This window comes from Nelumbo lutea, chromosome 3, assembly GCF_056320005.1.
Source record: "Nelumbo lutea isolate HS-2025 chromosome 3, American lotus-T2T, whole genome shotgun sequence".
NCBI classification, from domain to species: domain Eukaryota; kingdom Viridiplantae; phylum Streptophyta; class Magnoliopsida; order Proteales; family Nelumbonaceae; genus Nelumbo; species Nelumbo lutea.
In genome coordinates, this window is record NC_142686.1 from 3,229,811 (window position 1) to 3,243,426 (window position 13,616).

Genomic DNA, 13,616 nt, shown 5'->3' on the forward strand with positions numbered 1-13,616 from the left:
GGTTTAACTCCATTCCCTCACGAATCCAGATTTCCTTTTCACAAAATGGTTCTCATACTCATCTCACAACACCTGCAGCCGTGCATTGGGACCATTTCTCCATGAATGAAAACATACAAGTAGAGGTGGCAATTGGGCGAATTAAATGTGATGGATTCAACCCAAACCTAAGTCAACCCATTTAGATAAAATCAAGGTTTAAAGTAAGATAATTTTAAGAGATGTATCGGGATACGTTTTGGATATGTATAGATACAGACAAAAAATCATGATATACATAAATATGCTAAAAAACTCAAATAAATTCTAAAAATATATTAATAAAAGTTTTATATGATTATATGATTATAAATAAATCCTAAAAATATAAAAGTAAAAAAAAAGGTGTAGTTTAATGGTCTATATAGAATTCAAGATATCAGGACGCATTTAGTAACTATTCACAAATGATGGAATAACTAAAATGCGAAAAAAAAACTAAAATGAATATTGATATATATTAGTTTTAAAATAATCAATATAATTTATCTTTATATTTATTAATACATAAATTTTAATAATTAATTCTAACATTTATTGATAAGCATACGCTAAGAAAAGGATAATTTATTTAAAAATAAAAATGCATAAAGCTATATCAAGCAAATGGGCATGACTTAGTGGTGAACCTCTACTTGTTAAAGTCTAATGTCTAAGGTTTGAATCTTGATATTGCTAAGTTTGTAGTTTTACTAATAAAACGAATTTAATGAGAAAGAGGGTTATTAATTAACGGAATTAATGAGAAGAGAATTCCAATTAGGCCCAAATTTATAGGCCAGGTCGAACCGACCATCGGGCCTACAACTTGGGCCCAAGCCCGACCCTCATAAAAAGCCCGAAGCCCGGGCCTAGGCTCGAGCCCAAAATTTATCCCATGTTGTTACTACTACTGAAGCGACTGAATAGAGAGAAATTATAAAGAAAAAAATAAAAAATGTATATATTAAATTATAAAATACATATTGTATTTTATAAAATATATAATGCTGAGTCGGGCTGGGCTTTTTTGACAAATCCCGAGCCCGGCCCGTAACACAGTCGGGCTTACTGTGTTAGGCCCGAGGTCAGGCCCGCGGGCCTCATTACATGACCAAGCCCAACCGAGGTGCGGGCTGGGCCGTTGGGCTACCTGACCCATGAATAGGTCTAAACAAAACACAAAAATACATAAAATTAATAGAAATTATATAAAAAATAAAAAAATGAAATTGCATAATTATATAATAAAAATCACTGAAAAACATAGAAAATGAAGAAAAATAACAAATTACAAAAAACTAGAAATTGCAGAAAAAAGAACAAAAATTCGATAATGATATAAAAAATCAAAGAAAAACATAAAGAGTGAAGAACTATAATAGAAATTATAGACAATATAAATAGCTACTGGAAAAATTACAAAAATTTGTAGAAAAACCACCGTTGGGCAAAATGCCTCTCGTCATATATAAAGATATTTGTCGTTTAGATATCTAGCAAACAATAACAATAGCCCCATTGTAGTCCAAATTCCAATGAACCTCTTCCCTCAAAACCCTAACTCAAATGATGGTTTCTCTTCCTCCAACAATCGATCTTCCAAACTGATACTACTGCCATTAGATTAGGGTTCTAGTTCAAAGAGAGAGAGAGAGAGAGAGAGAGAGAGAGAGAGAGAGAGTTGTCACCCTCAGATCTCAAATATGTAGAGGAGACTTATCACCCTTAGATCTGAAAGTTGTAGAGGAGACTTGTCGCCCTCAGATTTCAGAGTTGTAGAGGAGACTTGCCACTAGTAGAGGAAGAGAAATTTGTCGAGATTTCTCTTCAAGATATAAACAAATGATGAAAAACTAGAATCCTTAATTGATGGATATCCATTGGACACTCATGACCCAACCCGCTCAACCCATTTAAAATTTTGTTATTGGGTTGGTCCACCCACTAAGAATCCAGTATTAAAAATTACGACCCAACCCGGAAAAATGAATTCCGAATTCTTCATTCCCTTTTAAAACAACGGTGCAAACTGAATGGTGTGGACCATGATCAATTTGCAAAGGCGGGGTTTGTTCTGATTTATTTCACTCCTGGACCAAACCCTTAAATTCTTAATCCACAACTTCACACGAGGAGCATCTCATCCTCCTATATAGTATTATGCACGAGGAAATGTTTTCAATGCATAAAAGTTTAGGCGTAGATAGAGTTGTTGTGGGCACGAGATCCAGAGTACACCCTCGAAGCAGAGCTCACCACATGACGAAGGCTTTATGGTTTATGTGAACTTCCACATCTGTAAGTCTGTCAACCTAAACCTCACCTTAGCTGAACTCAACACATGACTACAAATATCCTTCTTTCATTGTATTAAATGAAAAAGGGTAGTGATACAGCTCAATTGTCCGTGCCAGTAGTAAAGTGCAACGTGTCCCACCTCAGGGTAATTCCATAAATTTACCTTGAAGTGCAGACTGGTATTCCACTAGGTGACCTGAACGCAACATGCAGAAATAGTAACACCTGCCTATCACATGTGAACCGACCGACTGGACCATTCTCTTGACATTTGTATGTTTATTGCGAATTAATAGTTTGCATCTGCAGAGTGTGCCCATGGGGTACCCCACAGCACATCCCAATAATGTACTGGGATCATCTCTCAATGACAACCGCAGGAGATGTTTGTAATGAATGTAGAGACTGGAGCGCACTCTGTGGGGGCATCGATATGAACTCGTGAGTTAACAGTCGATCATGTATGCCTACCAAATATGCTAGTTCATCTCGACACACACCTCACACTTTGATTCATTCAGTCCGAGTTTCTTACCAATTTCCCTCTACTCCCCCTTTCTACTGACCCAGTAAAATGATTCCAGCTGTCCCTAAATCTTATTTAATGTAACGATTGACCAACGCTTTAATCCCCCAGTCAGATATTCTTTTAAAGAAAATACCTATTTTTTATGCATTAATTAAATGTTTCTAAAAATTAAAAAAATATTGGGTGATCTGTTTTATGAAGAGCTAATTTGCCCTATTAAGCTTAAAATAAAAGAAATAAAAACAAAAATATCTATTTTAATTATACACAAAATCCACATCCCCATTCTCTAATTTTACCATTCTGTTTAACGAAAGCCACTTTTCGATTTCTCGGAGGATCAAGAAATAATTCTCAACTAGTTCAGATTTCAAGCTGTGGGTTTAAAACATATAAAGGATCAAACTGAGTTCTTTTGGGTATTAATGCGTTTAACGCTGCATATGAGCCATGAATTAGAGAGGTTCTTTTAGGTATTGACATATAGTTTTGTTGCAGAGGAGACTATACACATTCAATTTTCTCTTAGATATTGAATTTATTTTTCTTGTTGCTGCCGATGAAGATGTTGGGAGGAGTATAGCTCCTAAGTTTCCATGAACAATATTGAGAAGATTTCTGGATTGTGGGAAAAATTTGAATTACTTGTGGGTAAAATAGAGAATAGGGTTAAGATGTTGGTTAGTTGTGAGTTGTGACACTAAAGTCGGACTCTTCTAACTTGATTAAAAAAAACTTGCATCATTTTATTGAGTTAATAGAGAGGGGAGTAGAAGGAAGTCAGTAGGAGAAATCCGGAGGCTGAACTCCTGATCATCCTTATTTCTAGTCCTATTGACTTGACCATACGAGTCCACCCCCAATGATCCTCCTTAGGGCTCCGTGATTACAGGATTGACACCCTTGCCGAGGTTTGTCAATGCAGTTTACAGTTCTAACCTCATCGTGGGATTTGGCATCAATGGGTAGTAATTCTATAAATTATTTTTTAGGTCAACCTAAAGGACATTTTTAGGTTTCATAAACTAGTAAAGCAAAAACTCCATTACATGAGATAGGAATCTATCCATTCCTTGACCAGATGAACAACAAATATGGATAGGAATCTGATAAAAAGGAGAGAGAAAAAAAAACAAAAGATAAATGGGTTAAAGTGACAGCCAACCCCCCTCCCCACAAAAAAAAAGAAAGAAATTTCCTGTAATTTACCGAGAAAAAACACCACATCACAACTATGTTGATCTGTGGTTTACAAAGCATAACTAGGTGTCATATTCTTCTATACAGTGTCACAGTGATGCATTTAATAGTTGATACACCTGATACACTCTTCTACATAACAGACAGATATTAATTCAAAATCCACATGCCTACGTACTGGCACTACTATTGTTCCAAAACAAGACAAAAGAAGACAGTGAAGTACTTAAAAAACATTTTGTTGATATAGCAAACTAGCAATAGAATAAGACAAGGAGTCCAAAGGTAATAATTTCCCAAACTAAACATAAAAAAGATTCCAATCCTCCTTTCCGATGGATTTCCTTATAACTTTACCTTCTTCCGCTTTCTTAATTTCACAATCTAGGAATGTATGGATTCTCCCCATCAATCTCCACCGTCTGAATCCGCCCGTAGGACTACAGCCCCCCCACTTCTCTCTTTCTCTCTGCCATCATCCCTTCACATGTCTTGTTTTCCAGCGAGGAGATAAAAAGCTTCTCTACTCGTTTCAACTAGTCACGGGTTCATTCTATGTATAAAATATTCATTCATCAAACCATACCATTATTCATTCATACAGTACACTAAATAGCACAGCTTGGGTGGAAGCTTCTCCTCCCATTTCCATGTTCGCCGCCATGGATCCAAGGGTTGTCTTTCTTCTTCTTGTGTCTTTCTTTACTCCCTTGCTCTCTCTGAAGGTTCACCCAGCAAAACCTGCTGCTAAAATCACTGTAATGGGGGTGGTTTATTGTGATATATGCTCCAGCAATATCTTCTCTAGACAGAGCTACTTCTTACCAGGTAATAAAATTCGGCACTATAAATTCATTCTAGATTATTCAGATCCTCCTGGGTAGATTTAAGTAAAGATTTCAGTAGGTATCTGGTTTTAATTGTTTAAACCATCTGAACAGATGTGGAAGTTCACATGGACTGTAAGTTCAATGCAAACTCACAAACCACCTCAGAGAGGCTCTCCTTCTCGGTCAACAGAACTACTGATCGATTTGGTGTTTATAGTTTGGAAATCCCATCTGTTGATGGATTTGAATGCGCTAACGGTCCAGCCATAGAATCAGTTTGCCAAGCAAGCTTGATTGGGAGCTCATCTTCTTCATGCAATGTTCCTGGCTTAAGAAAAACATCAGACCAAATGGCAATCATATCCAGGCAAGTCAATCTCTGCGTGTACAGCTTAGGTGCATTGAATTACAGACCACGCAAGAGGAATATTACCTTGTGTGGTAAGTACAAATAGAGAGTTCTAAGGTTGTTTGAATTCTTCAAGGTTCTTTTTGCCCTACTTCCCACCATTGGGTTTTTATTAAACCCCACCTGCCACCATTTCCTTTACCTTTAACCTCGTGGCCTTTGCCTCCCTTGCCACCTTATCCATCCATTAATGCAGCTTCCAGCGCCACCTTCCCTGTCTTTCCCATTCCCTCCTCAGGTCTGTTTTCCCCATCTCCTCCGTTTACCTTTAATCCCTGCCTAACATCCTTCACCACCTACATTCAATCTTAAAAGACCATCATTTACCCTGCATCGCTTCCTTCACCATCCATGTTTAATACAAAAGACCGAGTATCCTGGCCTGGTCATCTTTCACCCCTCCGACGATAGAATTTTGTTTTATCCCTTACATGTTTCTCCCCATATGGTTATTTATGCCGACAGAGTTCTCATGTAAGCATTGAATACAATTTAGTGGATACAATAGATTATGCATTTACGTCGCATACCACTTTGAAATTGTTGTCTTATTGGTAATATTCATTTGCAACATCTTGAAATCTCTGTGGAAGAAATACAATTACAGTCCCAACATATCTTGGCTCATCTATCTGTACTCTTACAATAACTGGAGGAAGGATAAACAACAGACAAGTAGTTGCCTCCGATTTGGTTATATTAACCATCTTTGCAATATGCAACTTCCTTAAAATACCGTTACCAGAAGAAACAGATCTTGTGATACTAATAAAGGTGGATGAAAACAAGTAGGAAGACAGTAGTTTCCACTAAGACTACAATCAACTTTTATTGACTTATTGTGCCAAAGGCTACACCGGAAAGGTTATAAAGCAACAGAAATTGTGACATGTAGATGAGGATAACCTACAAAAACTACCTGGGAAAACCGAGCTACAAAAGAAACAACTCACTTAAAAGAGAAGAACAATGATGAGGTACAGAGTTGAGGGTCTAAATCCGCTGGGAGACCTTCTCAGCTGCTGCTATTGTCCGTTCAGTATCATCAGAAGTATGTACCAAACTTGTAACCCAACTTCGAACTGTGAAGGAGCAAAGTACATACCTTCAACATTCCCCTATAAAACCTTGCAAACTTTGTGGTGTCACTCTTCTTTGCATCACAAAAACTATATACTGGCCCTTCTGTGAAGAACCCAAAGATCCCGCTAATATATCCACCACATAACTTATGGCCAGCATTTAGAATTCCACCAATGAACTCTCCTGTGATCTTATCCAAGTATTCATAGCTCCCAGGCTCCTTCAACCGCTTGAGTGTGTGGATACCAGCTGCCATAGCCAATGGGTTCCTGCTCAAGGTCCTGGCCTGGTACATGGGTCCTGCTGGCGCCACCATTTCCATAATCTCTCTTCTCCCTCCATAGGCGCCAACTGGAAGGCCTCCCCCTATAATCTTCCCAAGTGTTGTCAGATCAGGAGTTATGTCAAATTACTCTTGAGCTCCACCATAAGCCAAACGAAATCCAGTTATTACTTCATCAAAGATCAGAAGAGCACCATATTCTTTTGTTATCCAATGAAGGGCATTTAAAAATCCAGGTTTAGGCACAATTAAGCCAGAATTTCCAAATACTGGTTCAAGGATAATGGCAGTGATTTCTTCTTTGTTGGTCTCAAAAAGCCTTTCTACAGTTGGAAGGTCATTGAAAGGAGATGCAAGGGTATCATAGGTGGCACTTTTTGGGACCCCAGGGGAGTCAGGGAGCCCAAGGGTTGCAACAACACTGCCAGCCTTGACAAGGAAGGGTCAGCATGCCCATGATAACAACCCTCAAACTTTATGATCTTCTGCCGCCCAGCGAAGGCATGAACAAGACGCAGCACACCCATGCAGGCTCCAGTGCCTGAGTTTACAAACCGCACCATCTCAGTGCTTCGGACAGCTGATATGACCATCTCTGCCAGCACATTCTCTAAAACACATGGAGCACCAAAGCTTGTGCCTTTCTTCATTGTCTCAGCTAAGGCTGCAAGCACCTAGATGTAAATAATTAAACCAATAAAATCTCATATATTGATGCCATAGTTGAAAAGATTAATGAGAAATTGTATACAACAGGAGACTGGGGTTCAACATTTGGTTGTAAAAGTGATTATCAAAACCATCTAATCCATTTTTTATTTGGACAATTAAAAGATTGTAGAAGGCAATAAGTCTGCAGATCAGATGCAGTCATGATAATCTGATCGAATGGATTTTAACTTTGCAGATGGAAAGATTTCCCATAGCTCCTGTGTTAATACCAGCTGAAAGATTTAACAATAATGATCCTATAAAGCACAAAATGGCATTAGTACTTTTGGATAAAAAGTGTAGCATTGAACTGGAACTGTATTACCACAATGCCACCAACCAGTTCTTTGTCATCATAATCCACAGGGATATTACAAGAGAGAGCAATGCATTCCTGAATTTTTTAATTCAGATATAAAATTGAGCCTTGGTTAGTAAAACTATGCTAAGATTTCTCCTATATATTTGTCTGGAGGGATTTAAATGTGGAGGGATTTCCCATAGCTCCTGTGTTAATACCAGCTGAAAGATTTAACAATAATGATCCTATAAAGCACAAAATGGCATTAGTACTTTTGGATAAAAAGTGTAGCATTGAACTGGAACTGTATTACCACAATGCCACCAACCAGTTCTTTGTCATCATAATCCACAGGGATATTACAAGAGAGAGCAATGCATTCCTGAATTTTTAAAAATTACTGCAAGATTTCAGCAACACGATATGTCCCTAAAGAATGTTTCTGAAGAGATTAAACAATGATTTTGATGTTTACATGTGCCTAGGAGTTGGATTATCTAGTTGCATAGGTGCTTGGGGAGAAGGCGTTCATGTATTCTTGGAATTTGAAAAAATCATACAAAAAAAGGTCTTTCTTTTTGAGCGTTGGATGTTCTGGAGGGATTTAAATGTGCAATACAATGTTAGGAGTATCTAAATGAGGAAAAAGCATGGAACTTCAAATAAAAAAAGCAACTACTAAATAAAACTAGCCAAGTTCTTTCAAGTTGATAAATCCAGTATAGTTTTATTCAAATAACTATTTTGAAGGAAAAAAAAAAAAAGAATATAAACAATTTGAAAACCATATGTAGCTTTTATCGGAGTGGAATGGCACAACAGGATTCATGTAATACATCCTATATAGTTGGCATAAGGCTAAGTTGTATGAAGCTTTTATCAAGCAGTACATTGTAATGAAATTAACTAAGAGGACTGTCAGAAATAGGCTAAAAAGCACTAAAATGTAATGAACCCAAGACATTCTTAATATGAAGATGAATAGGATCTATGCTTTTATGTACCAGGCATGTCTAGCTGGCTAGCCTTGAAAACTGTCTAGCAACCTAACTGGGTGGATACTGGATAAGCAAGTGAACGGTGGCTAGGAAACTGGCACAAAATTTAAAGAAACTGATTAAAACATGTGTAAATCATTCTTTACATAGCCAGGAAGTTTTTGAGTATGGATTATGTAAGAATTTCATAAACTTCAAATATCAGCACCAGCCAAATTTTCAAAATGCTCAACCAAAGAGCATGTCTTTATTTAAGTATAACTAATAAAATGTGAATAATAAATTCTGTTGGCTTCCTGATCTAACATCTGTAGTGCAAATACAAATATGTTCAGTGCAAAACCTTGTAATAGGGCCCATATTTACATTTCTAAACCTTGCATTTACACTTGAACATATTTGTATTTGCACTCCTCCAAAACAGAGCCAATTTATGTTTATCCAAGGTTAGAAAACAGGGAGAAAGAATATCACCTCGTCATCAGCATGTCCTATGATAGCTGGCCCCATGAGCCAACATAGTCAATATACTTGTTGCCATCAACATCCCACATGTGAGAGCCCTTCGCATAATCAATTATTACAATGGGTTGTCCACCAACTGAATTGAAGACACGGACCAGAGAATTTACACCTCCAGGCATCAAATCCTACAATTAAGTTTGCAAATTCATATTGAAAGTTAAGAAGCCACAGAATATCCACCTTGCACATCAAGAGGCAAGAAAAGTTATTCTCTAAGAAACAAACATCCAGACAATTATCAAAAAAAAAAAAAAACGAGAAACAAACATCCAGACATGCCCAAAAATTATTGAAACTAATATTCAACTCTGAGCACAAGGTTTACTTGAGCACCAAAGCAGCTTTCAAAACATGAGATCTATATGGTACTAAAACCCAACTAAAACTTGCGCTCATATCCCAATGCCATCTCCATTTACAATTAGGCAACTTACAATGCAGACCGAAATCCAATAAATTTTAAAATAGATAGCTTCATCAATTGATCTATATTGAATAATTGAAATACTTTTCAATGGCTCTATTCTTCAGCATCTAAAACTATAGGGTTCCTCTAACCAGTGAAGAAATCATCTTGAATAGTTGAACATCTAATGTAGAATAGGAAATGCTAAAACCCTATACACAAGATATGGAAAGTGCTTGTTTGGTAACATTAGGAAATGGAGAGTGCTTGTTTGGTAACATTAGGAAATGCCTCTATCATTTTCCACATGTCATTTTTTCAAAGAAAAGCTTCGGGTATCCACATTTGTGGAGAATGGTGGCTTTTTTTTTTTTTAATAAAAATTTAAAGTTGGTTTGACATCGTAAAATAAGCTTCACAGTACGGGGAAGAAAAATATGCATAGGTAGATATGTTAAGTCGTCTTGTCGCTACTGAAAATGCCCGAATTCGGTCTCCTACTGTTAGACATATTAAGCTATTGTGAAAAATCGGGAAAACTAACGAAAATCAAGTAACTAAAATATCATATTCTCAAGTTTTGGATCAAAACCATCTTACAGAAACCACAAAACACAATCCGACGATGTTGTTCGTACCTTGGCGGCATTGAAGATTTCTTCAGATTTCTGAAGAGTGATGATCTTCTTCTTCCCAACCGAACGAGACAGTCTAATTTGAGAGGAGACGCGACAAGGAGAAGATAGAGGTGGGTTCAAATATGGCCTCTGAGATACCTTCGACCGCCATGAGAGACCAACCACTGGTATCGCTGTCATCGACTTTCTCCTTGTTCTCTACCCTATTCTTCTGAATGAAGTGGACTTGTTCGCGGCTGGTCATGAAAACAACGAAGCTAACCAAACAAACGGAATTCATTCAAAAAAAAAACAAAAAATAAAAAAAGAAAAGAGTTCAAAGGAAACTGGAAGTCCGCGGCTGCGCATCTAAATTCCGAAGTTCAAAACCACGACGGTTGACAATTTTGCAAACGGGAAATGAAGGAGAGTGTGCCTGTCCGTCACACTCACAGTCTCACACCACGTAACATAAACCTGGGTTTGTGATTTCAGGTCTCCTGGTCCTGGTCCAGCTGGAAGCCAAGCCCGGGATTCTATTCTAGCTCTAGCATTAGCCTTTCTGCAATCCATGGAGGTTATAGAGTCGAACTATTCAGCAGGGGACTCAAGTAGAGAAAGGAGTTCACATCAGCGCCCGACATCATCCCAACCGTTTATTGGGAACATATCTCAATGACAATACCGGAGAATGGTGGAGATGTTCCCAATCGCTGATATGTACATGTGCGGCGCTGATGTGATATCGAGAAAGATAATTACTTTTCATTTTTTATTTTATATAAAAAATTTATATAAATATAATATATTGAATTTATTATATATAAATTTATATATAATATAATATAATATATATATATATATATATTTTTATAATTTAAATATTAATTATATAACACTTATATATTAAAATTAGGTGACGTTTGATAAATCTAAAAAGCTTGAAGTCTCTTTCGTTTGTGGGAAGATTTGGGTGGGATGGGAAAGTGTAAAAATTTACCTTTCTATTGTTTGGTTTTATATATGGGAAAATTTACTTTTCCATTGTCAGGTTTTTCGCTGAATTCATGTAAGATGAAGAAGAGAGCTCCATGAGTGTAGTGATGGTCAGAGAGAGAGAGAGAGAGAGAGAGCAAATCGCTAGAAAGGGAAGAAGACGGGAAGAATAGTAAGAAGAAGGTGAGGGAGAAGATAGAAGAGGAAGACAGAGAACTCCATGACTGAAGCTCCAAAAAGGTCCTTTGGCACCGATAGTCCCCCTTCCTCTGCCAGTGCTTAATCGACCACCAGGTAGTGGTCTTGCCATTTTTATCACTCTAAATATGCCTCTTCACACTTTCTCCGTAACAAAGGATGAACTTGGGATCTGAAGTAAAGCAAGTAGAGTTGAGAAAGCAATGACGATCAGAGAGAGAGAGAGAGAGAGAGAGAGAGAGAGAGAGAGAGAAAGGGGAAAATGAGGGAATGAGAGAGAGATAGGAGTGCTAAGAAAGCAGATCGCCAGAAAGGGAGGAAGACGGGAAGAATAGAAAGAAGAAGGTGAGGGAGAAGAGAGATCACTAAGAAAGGGAGGAAGACGAAAAGCATATCGCCAGTATCTGGTGAAGAAGAAGGCCAATAACATTGGTTCCTTGCTAGTTCGGTGGTAACGGGGAAGGCACTAGTTCTCTCCCTCCTCTATTCGTCATTGCTGGTTCATTTCTCTTAGCCCATCCCTCCTCTGTTCGTCGTCGTTGGTAACAGTGGTTTCTCGAGTTTTTCCACTGGGGTCACACTATTTTGGTGCGACCCCGATTCCATGATTTTGGGATTTGGCATCCCACATTTTTCTCATCCCATCCCTCTATTTCCCTCAAAACAAATGAGAGAAAAATGAATATTTTTGGAATATTCTCTTTTTCTCATCCCCATTCCACAAACCAAACGGAGCCGAACAAAAACGATCGTGAAGGACTGAAAGGGTTTCCTGCATCAAAGAAACTTGAACAGAGGCAAAGATCAAAGCTACTGAAAGGGTTTCTTCGGGGGGGGGGGGGGGGGAGAATGGGATTTGAGAGATATTTTCTTTCTAGTGAGATCTTTATCGTAGGGTTTCTTCAAATTCTTCATTGTCGTCTCCCTTCTCGTTTAACGTCAATAGATCGAATAGGCTTCTATCAAGAAACGAGGGTATAATTTGTCATTATTAAAAATATCAAGGATATTTTAGACTTTCGGCCAAGTCTGAAATGCATTTGACCACGTCCAGTGCCTTACTTGGGTCTTAAAGTTTAAGATTTGAAAGTGGCATTCAGATTAACTTTTAAGACATGACCCCAAATGTCTATTATCTCTGAAAAGCAAGTTTTTCAAAGATAAGAGGCGGATTCAGCGTTATCAAATGCCACCTTAGTAAATACTATAATATAATTGGATAAGATGGAGTTAAATCTGAGTCTAATCATAGTCAGAGCTAGTTGTACATTTAAATTTATGCAGGTTGGTTCAGAAACCAATAAAACTCTAATAGTTGGTTGTATATTTCAAATTATAAAACCCCCACCATGTCATCATAGGCTTATGTGGTTGTTGCCAACATGAGATTCTTAATCCATGTTGGACCCAACAAAAAAATTATACAAAAATCAAAACATCTATCTCTCAATCTCCCATTTCCTTTGTCTCTCCCACTCCTTTTGTCTCTTATTCTCTTGCTCTAGTTGCCTCTCAATCTCCCGCTCCTTTTGTCTCTCTCGCTCCCTTTGCATCTTGATCTCCCTCTCACTCTCTCATTCTCGCAGTCATTTCTTGATCTTCCGCTCCCTATGTCTCTCCCACTCTCTTAGCTTTGGTCTACAACCAAATCAAAACCTCTCTCTCTCTCTCTCTCTCTCTCTAGATCTCTCATTCTTCCTCAATCTCTATCGTTCTCCTTTAATCTTTCTCCCACTCCAATTCTTGTTTTTTTTTATTCTTCATAGAAACTTATATAGTATTAATCAAACCATATAAGTTATAAGTTAGTCAAGGGACCAACAATTTGTACAATCAAGTTATAAATTTCTATCAAATTGGTGTAAATTTCACAGTCAATAGTTTCTTGTGAATTTTTATCAAATTGGGTTAAGGGAGTTAGAACCATACCAAGTTGGTCTTATGTTCTTTAATACGGTCTAGTTAATATTGTTTAAGTGTGTAAGAAAAAAAAAAGAAAAGAACGAGAGAGGGAACATGGAAGAAACTAACAGAGAACAATAGAGATTGAGGGAGAATGGTAGATTGGCAATAGGAAAGGCAATGGGGCGGGGCACCCCCTTCCCGTCCCCGCCTCGAAGTCACGATACCTTACCCCGTACCCACCCCGTCCCCGGTGGCAGGGTGGGGAATCCCCGAATTTTCCCCGTTTCAAGGCAATTACTTAAAAAT

General features: G+C 37.8%; 1 protein-coding gene and 1 pseudogene across 2 annotated transcripts; one reads left to right on the forward strand and one right to left on the reverse strand.

Annotated features, from left to right (window-relative positions):
* Positions 1–4,577: 4,577 nt before the first annotated feature.
* Positions 4,578–5,814, forward strand: LOC148862400 (Pollen Ole e 1 allergen and extensin family protein). The gene is made up of 2 exons (XM_088976082.1): positions 4,578–4,876; positions 4,990–5,814. The coding sequence occupies exons 1-2, from the start codon at positions 4,699–4,701 to the stop codon at positions 5,331–5,333; spliced, it is 522 nt and encodes a 173-aa protein (XP_088832208.1). The 5' UTR covers positions 4,578–4,698; the 3' UTR covers positions 5,334–5,814.
* Positions 5,815–6,090: 276 nt separating this feature from the next.
* On the reverse strand, positions 6,091–10,541 carry LOC148862401 (glutamate-1-semialdehyde 2,1-aminomutase, chloroplastic-like; annotated as a pseudogene). The gene is made up of 3 exons (XR_016109513.1): positions 10,233–10,541; positions 9,138–9,313; positions 6,091–7,327 (listed from the first exon to the last, which is right to left on the reverse strand). The product of XR_016109513.1 is annotated as a glutamate-1-semialdehyde 2,1-aminomutase, chloroplastic-like (transcript).
* Positions 10,542–13,616: the final 3,075 nt, after the last annotated feature.

Bases quoted from the DNA above. Each gene is read 5' to 3' on its own strand.
- LOC148862400 (XM_088976082.1), top strand. From the start codon at position 4,699: ATGTTCGCCGCCATGGATCCAAGGGTTGTCTTTCTTCTTCTTGTGTCT. The intron at 4,877-4,989 runs GTAATAAAATTC...CCATCTGAACAG, and splicing joins ACAGAGCTACTTCTTACCAG to ATGTGGAAGTTCACATGGAC.